The sequence below is a fragment of the Zeugodacus cucurbitae genome, chromosome 3 (assembly GCF_028554725.1).
Source record: "Zeugodacus cucurbitae isolate PBARC_wt_2022May chromosome 3, idZeuCucr1.2, whole genome shotgun sequence".
Classification (NCBI taxonomy): Eukaryota; Metazoa; Arthropoda; class Insecta; order Diptera; family Tephritidae; genus Zeugodacus; species Zeugodacus cucurbitae.
This window is the reverse complement of record NC_071668.1, coordinates 36,477,070-36,485,206: the sequence shown is the minus strand read 5'-3', so window position 1 is coordinate 36,485,206 and position 8,137 is coordinate 36,477,070. Positions and strand designations below refer to the sequence as shown.

At 36.3% G+C, this 8,137-nt stretch overlaps 1 protein-coding gene across 1 annotated transcript; it reads right to left on the bottom strand.

Moving 5' to 3' along the window:
* Nucleotides 1-3,941: 3,941 nt before the first annotated feature.
* Nucleotides 3,942-4,885, bottom strand: LOC128920127 (uncharacterized). The gene has a single exon (XM_054226634.1). It carries the CDS (start codon nt 4,883-4,885, stop codon nt 4,013-4,015), a length of 873 nt encoding a protein of 290 aa, XP_054082609.1. The 3' UTR covers nt 3,942-4,012.
* Nucleotides 4,886-8,137: the final 3,252 nt, after the last annotated feature.

Genomic DNA, 8,137 nt, shown 5'->3' with positions numbered 1-8,137 from the left:
GCGTAAGCGGTGTCTACGACAGTCAAGAAGAAGAAGAATGTGAATTAATTGCCAATCACACATATCGGCCATCCTGCATTATATTCGACCACAAGTCATATTTTGATTTCAGCTTCACCGATCTTTTTAACATCATATAACTTTTGACTTTGATAATTAGGTAGGGATCTAAATACTTTGGTCTCAATGTAAGACCACCACCAAATTAAATGCCTTTAACGGTGACTAAATCATTTATTGAATATTGGTTTGTTGTTTTGCGTCCAAAGTTATATGTTCACTCTTGAGTTGTTTCTTCGTTTTTTTGCAATAAACACTTCTTTCATTATACTACTTTTTACACAAAAACGTCGGGTATTGCTTCTTCATTATTATTTTAAATTTCTCGGTAATCTTTAGAAATACGACCAATTTTATGCACTGGATGGTTCCATGTTGAACTGATGGTGCCTGTTGCTTTATCTTTACATACTGCACTTGTGTGCCCTTTGGTACCACAATTGTAGGTTAGGCAGATATCCGCAAATGCAGAGAATCTCACTGAGACAGATTCGATTGTTCATTTTGACACCCGTAATAACTCCTAACGGATCACTAAGATCCTTATGTTGCGACGAAGGGCTAGGACTCAATGATAAAGTTCTTAAATCGGCTAAAATCGATTCCAGTCACTTCGCTGGGTTCGCTGAAAATAAGCCTATGCCAATTTCTTTTCGCCTGCCTACAAACAGCTTTGGGCGCTTGGCGAGCTCACTCAAAGACAGTGTGCCTATCGCTATGGAGCAAGTGTATCACGGACTGCCCACAAGTTTCCACTCCGGCGCCAATATTGCTAGGGCACCCACTCTTGCAAGCTGATCCGCTTTGCAGTTTCCAGCGATTCCGCTGTGACCGGGTGCTCACACACGTTGGATTTTAAAGTAGTTCAAAGCTTCTGACGTTAGGCACTTCCTTACTAGCTTAGAGCGCACTGTCATCGAATACAAGGACAGTATTGCCGCTTCCAAAAAAATAACGTTAGTTCAGTCTTATTGCTTAGTGGCTTAGCCACTTCTTTGCACCCAGCGGGTTACAGTTTTAAATTGACCTTGAGTCATTCCAAAACAGTGTTTAGACATTTTTCTTTGACTAACAGAGTTAAGTCATCCGCATAAGCTATCACTCCTTGATGTTCGAGATCTTTCAGTAGTGAGAGTTTTCCCGGCAACCTTCCACGCGTTCATAATAGGATCGCCGAGAATACCGTATGGCCCTCCTAATCTCAGATTTATATATGGCAAGTACTTCCTTATACAGAGCCCAGGCGTCACTTAGACCACTTTTTCTAGCCTTGTTGAAAAGGATTCGACTGGAAGATCTAAACTCAGAAAGCTCCAGTGTCCACTAAAGAGGTTTCTCTCTGCCCTTCACAGATGACAATAGCTTTCAAGGATGAATACCTCGACACACTCATCTATGGCACCAGCGAAGAGCTCAGTCTCGAGATGTCGCCACCAAAAGAGCGGAACGAAGTTTTCTACCATGTAGGTCCCAATCGGTATTCCTAAGGTTTCTATATGGCTTACAAGCTGAATTTACTCTGTCCATGTTAAAACTAAAATATCTATTATCCGAGAAGGAATGGTTAATTAGAACCTTCCATTCTGAAATCTGTTTCGCGACGTCCCTAGGTACATTCGTAAGGTCAAAGACTTCCGCCCTGATCGCAGTCACAAAAGTAGGAGAGTTTCCCCTATTACAAATGAATAAGTCTTCACTACTAATAAAGTCAAAAATTGGCTCACCTCTCACGTTGATCTCCCCAAGACCGTGTATCTAGCGTTTGCGTCTGAGCATATAATTACGACGACTCTTCTACACCTGACCTCGTCTATTCCCAGACGAAACAAAAGGTTTGCGGAGACCGCCTTATAATGTTGAAGATTAATGTATAGGATTTTCATACTCCAGACTCTTCTCTAACAGTGCGAGTTCCGCACTCTCCAAGCTTTTTTCACTGACATAGAGGTGGACGATTTCATCACCACCGGCAGCGTTTTCGGAGTCGATTTCGACTCCTTTCCCCCCACGTCCTTTTTTGTATTGTTATTATGTGTGTTCATGCAAAATGGGCCCCACTCAGAGCCGCTATCCACCTCCCGGAAAGATAGTCGCCTTTAAAAGTCCCAAGGTTGCCTACGCAAGCTACGCATAATAACCATCATCGCTGTCTTCGGCTTCGTTTTCAACACTTTCGTCATCGTCATTATCTGCGACTGCGCAAAGCAACGTTTCGCTTTGCAGATTTCGAATTATGTAATTTTAAATTACAAGCATTGCAAGTCAAACCTAACACATTACAGATTTCCACCAAATCTGTGGCTCACAAACTATTTTCTATGTAATCAAATTTTTTTCGTCCTTTTCGTCGAATTCGAAATATATGTGTAAACGTTTTCTGTTCATTCTATCACCAGCTGTTTCGAAAACGTATTTGTGCAGAGACGTTATCTCTCATTTTTCGATATTTCGCAAACAAATTCGAATTTTTGAGATGTTTCTTTCCTTTCATAATTTTCACTATTTCACAATGATAAGAAATTTCTTCCTTTGATTGGCCATTAAAAAAATTGGAGTTTTGTCATTTAGTCTCGTTATGGTTGAACTTCAAAATATGTGGCGTATACTCCATTTGTCGGTTTCTGGTTGAGCCGTTGGCGTCGATCTTTTGGTGAAGAGAGAGGAGAGGCTCATGGTCATTGGGCTATTTGTCTATAGTCTTTCTTTAGGTTGATTTCAGGACGTCATGTTCTAGGTTGAGCCACAACAGCTATTCGTCTATCAACGTTTTTTGTTGAGGCTCCTTTTGTCATTTTATTGAGGTAGGTTGAAGCTTACCTCGTAATTTTTTATATTGAGCCTTCTCTCTGCATTTCTTTGGTTTAGCTAGAAAATATGTGTGGCCATCTTTGTCTCGACATTTTTTATGTTGAACCTTGTCTCTGCATTTCTTAGGTTGACCCACAAAATATGTGGGCTATCCTTCTTGTTTTTTTTTGGTTGATCGAAATATATGTGTACTAAACTTCAGTCGTCGTCTCTTCGGTTAAGCAATATATATGCACTATTCGTATATCGTCGATTTTTGATTAAGGCTCCTCTCGTCATTCTTTAGGTTGAGCCTCCACGTCGTTCTTTAGGTTGACCCCCCACAATATTTGTGGGGTTTGGTTTCCCACAAGTTATAGATTATTCCGAATAATGAATAAAAACGGATTTATGTTGTATTACAATGTGATTTAATGCAATTCAATGAAATTATGTTTGTTTATATTTTGAATATATCAAGCTAGAAGAAACTGTACTTCTTATTACAATGAAAAATATAATTTAAGTATTTCAATTCAAGAAGTGATATTGACGAAGGCATAAGAGAACTCAATGATATAGTTACGAATGCATCGTCTTAGCAACATCAAATAAAAAATATATACTACTTGTTATCAGAAAAATACTAATACTCGAAAAGTTTGTAAATGAGGAAAAGCAAGATAGGGGTGAATTGCAGATTAATCGCTCACTTTCTACTCAGATTCAACTGAAATATGATGTACACAAACTAAAAAAAGAAGAAGGATATAACACTAAAAATAATAGATAGAAACTGTGTGGGTATACCACATAATCCCCAAAATCAAAATCACCAAATCAAAATCCCCTAAATCAAAGTCCCAAAAATCAAAATCCCCAAAATCAAAATCCCCAAAGTCAAAATCCCCAAAATCAAAATCCCCTAAATCAAAATCCCCTAAATCAAAAACCCCAAAGTCAAAATCCTTTTCTGTGTGAAATACATTGAAATTAGGTTTAAAATCGCCGCGATTCTATACTCAATATTATATCTAAAGTTGAAGTTCACGAGATATTTTATATTTCACGAACATTTAATTGGTAATAATGATAAACTTTTCAGCATACGAACAGCTATGCTGAAACTTTCATCATTGCCATATTTTTGAGAAAGCCTTTCTTTCTAAACTCGTCTCCAAATGATCTGGCTAAAGTGAAATAGACACCCATTATATCGGGCATCAGGAAAATACTCTTTTGCCGCAGACGAGACGGTTCGTTCAAAATCAGTAATAATTCTTTGCGGATGAAGATTAATATTCTGTGCTAAACCCAATTTAAATAATTGATGAAAAAATTCAGTGTACGCCTGCTTGGATTTTTTGCTCATCAGGCACAAAACTAGAGGCACAAATTGACCATCAATTAGCCCTTGTATGGTGAACAGTTGGCGAAAAACTTTCGGTACAACAAAAAACGTCCCATCCATCACCCAGCAGTGTGACCTCTCCAATTCCTTTAGGGAACTCGTTGTGCCCATAATAATGTTCTTTTCACCATCGAAATCCCAATCACTCAACACAAATAATTCTCCCTCCAGGTATTTCAAATGCTCCGGTATATTAATTTCCTGTACATTTCCTGGTTCGTTGGTATATGTACCCTTTCGAAGTCGGCTTATTTTCATTTTTTGGCCTCGTTTCGATGGTAAGTACACCCGGCGGTCTGGTTGGCAATCTACAACTGCTTCCCTAATAATTTGGGAAGGCGCCAGTGAAGATGATGTACTCAAATCCTTTACTTTGTTGTTCGCCTGTGCCACAGATACTTGATGGGTCTTTGGATCATGATTATGGGCAGTAGGAGCGCGTTGTATTACATGATCGCCACTATTTTCTTTTGTCACAACAACACTTTTACATATTAGGGATTTTCTTTGCGCACACGACCAGCGGAACTTCTTCTTCTTTTCATTTTTGGAACGAAAATGGTAATCAAAACCATCCAAAACTATTTTATTACTTCCTTTGTTTGACACAGTAAACACGACTTCCATTTTATTTAAATTTTTTATTAAAATGAAATGTGAAATAAATAATAGCTAATGATGTTCAATAAGTAGGCGATGTAACGCGATAAAAAAATTATGTTGTGATGTGATTGTAAAGAAATATGCACAGTTATTTTAGTGCGACAGTTATTATTTTATACGGTGTGAATATTATTTAACACGATATTTAATCAAAAATATAACTATACAATTTTAATCACAATTAATTACATGTAATGTGATAAATAATATGAAAAAATGCATATGGTACATATATTGGTTAATGGATGACAATGTTATATTATGCTCTGCTTTTCTATATTCTTTTGTTTTCTACTCGATAACAATGCTGATGAAAACCAAGGTTTTCTTGTCCCTTGCATATATTGTTAATTTTGCCATGCAGCAGTAGGGATCAAGTCGATTCAATGATATCTAATTTGAATGTAGTTATATTAACTGAAGGAGATTTAAGCATCCCAAAATTGAAATTTAAGGTTAAGCATAAGCCACTACCAACAGCAATTCAACAGTTAATGCATCTAAGGAATCATACTCAACGGAACTGGCAGCGTTACAGGGTAAACGCTGATCTAGTTCTATTAAATCGACTTAATATATGCATAAAAGACGAAATGTTAAAACTTCGTAACAAAGACTGGAAAAATATTCTTTCAAGTTTGGTGGAAAGGTCTTCTATCTTTTGGAATCTGTTACAGTACTGCTACCGAAAAATACGAGGTTCTCAGTCATATTTTTAGTAAAAATCACACTGCCTCGGCTCATTTGAGTGATTCCTCTTCAGAAGCCGAGGTCGCAAATTTCATTTCGTCACTTAACACAGAAAATACGTTGCCTTCCGATAGTTTCAACATCAATTCTGAAAAAATTCGTACATTATTAAAGAATTTAAAAGCTAAAAAAAAAGCTTCGAAAAAAGCTAAAATCATAGCAATTAAATAAACTAATAAACCACCAGAAGATCCATATTCTTACCGTCCCATAAGTTTACTCTCTTCACTTAGTAAAATCCTTGAAAAGGTAATTAAAGAAAAATTAACAGCTTTCATTGAACACAATGGTATTCTTCCAAACCAACAGTTCGGTTTCAGAAATGAGCATAATAACGTCCTGGATAAGAAAAGTCATAAAAAGCAACTTTACAAGGAACCAATCTACAGGCATGGTACTAATGGATATCAAAGCTGCTTTTGATTCAGTGTGGCATGATGGACTCCTTTACAAAAAGAATCAATTTCACTTTCCGATTGAACTAATTAAAAAAAAAACAAAACTTTTTAAAAAATCGTAGTTTTTCAGTACATATTGGAACCACTTTACTTGCCCCAGAACTGCGTTGTGCTAAGCAATATCACTATTCCGTTTCCTTTTATGTATCTTTTTAATATTTCCTTATTCTTCATTTACTGGGTTTATTTCAATTATTTTTCTCACATGGAGTCTTTGCATCTGAGCTTGTGGGCTATATGTCAATATAAATTGAATTTTGTATTTATTTACAACTGCTTATTAATTATTTGGAAAATGCTAAATCTCTCCATCTGCTGAATGCATTGTTTCTCACAATTCCAGAAATCAGCTACAATATTATTTTTTCCATTTATGTATTATATTTCGTTTCTCTGTCCTCTTTTATTGCCAATTATATTTTGTTTCGGTAATGTATGTCTTACAAATTAGAAAGCTGCATTTGCTTCCTTCATTTTTAAATGGTGATTCGTTAAAACTATGAAAATTTGTTCAAGTTATTTTTCCAAGGCCGTGGACCAAAATATCATCCAGAAAGACAGCACATTTTTTTATGAATTCTATTATGATCTCATTCATCGTGAACTGAACACATAGATGATAATAAGCGACATCCCTCAAATATTAAAATGCCTGCGTTCTTATGGGAACAGTTTTGTAGACAACAGCACGACTACGCTACAGTAGGCTTGAAGTTCTCGCTGTTAAATCAAATCGGAATAATCTATAACTTGTGGGAAACCAACCCCCACATATTTTGGGGGCTCAACCTAAAGAACGTCGGCTCAACCTAAGGAATGACGAAAAGAGTCTTAATCAAAAATCGACGATATACGAATAGTGCATATATATTGCTTAACCGAAGAGACCACGATTGAAGTTTAGTACACATATATTTCGATCAACCAAAAAAAAAAAAAAAACAAGAAGAAAAGCCCACATATTTTGTGGGTCAACCTAAGAAAGGCACAGACAAGGCTCTGCATAAAAAATGTCGAGACAAAGATGGCCACACATATTTTCTAGCTTGAAGTGAACGCAAGTGCAATTTTCGGTGCCGTGAAAAAGTCTAAATAACATTGTTAAACTGATTGCGAAACCGAATTTTTTGTGCATGAAATAAAGACACAGAGTCCTGGCATGGATTGAATGTGTCTTCACTTTTGTGTTTGCGGAATCTTGTAAAAAAAGGAAACAAAATTGCTTAAACGTTTTGTTAGTGAGCCCAAGTTTATAAATACAATTTGTGGAAAGAGAAAGGAGAAGGGAGGAAAAAAAAAACAACACAAAGCGTTATTGTGGATGCGGACAGACGTACTAAACAAGTGCGTAAGCAAATGATACAATTACCAGCAGTGATCAAAGCTGACATACAGGTTTAATGAATACAGTATAAAAAGTTTTATTCCCAACTGCATTACCGATCAAACGACAGGTTGCTAACACCCAGTAGGGAAATCGCTAAAAACAAAAAATGGCTTAACCTCAACATGAGGTGACGCCGAGAAATAGTCTAAGCACGTTTAGAGTGAATACAATTAAAGAGTTACAAAAGGCTAACTCTCTTGTAAATGAAAGGCTTAAAACCTTAGAAGTGATGTGTAATCAATTACACAAAGATAATATAGCACTAAAAAAAGAAAATGAAGAACTGAAAGCCAGTATAAGCAAGCCTGCTAGTACAGCACCAAAACCATCAAATGTAAGTGTTGATGAAGTATACAATACGGATGAAGATGAACTAGCTAAAGAAACTGAGTGGATACTCAAAAAGAAGCGATCTTCAAAAAAACGTAAAGCTGATAGTTCCCCAACAATTAATAGCCCTTTGGAAAATAAAAATAATGAAAATGCGGCCATTAATGATACCAAAATTCATCGACCACCACCAATTATAATAAACGATGTTAAAGTTTTTAATAAATTACATTCGAATATTACCGCTATAATAAAAAACAAATTTGTAATAAAGCTTTTGAGTAACGGTGC

Bases quoted from the DNA above. Each gene is read 5' to 3' on its own strand.
- LOC128920127 (XM_054226634.1), bottom strand. From the start codon at position 4,885: ATGGAAGTCGTGTTTACTGTGTCAAACAAAGGAAGTAATAAAATAGTT.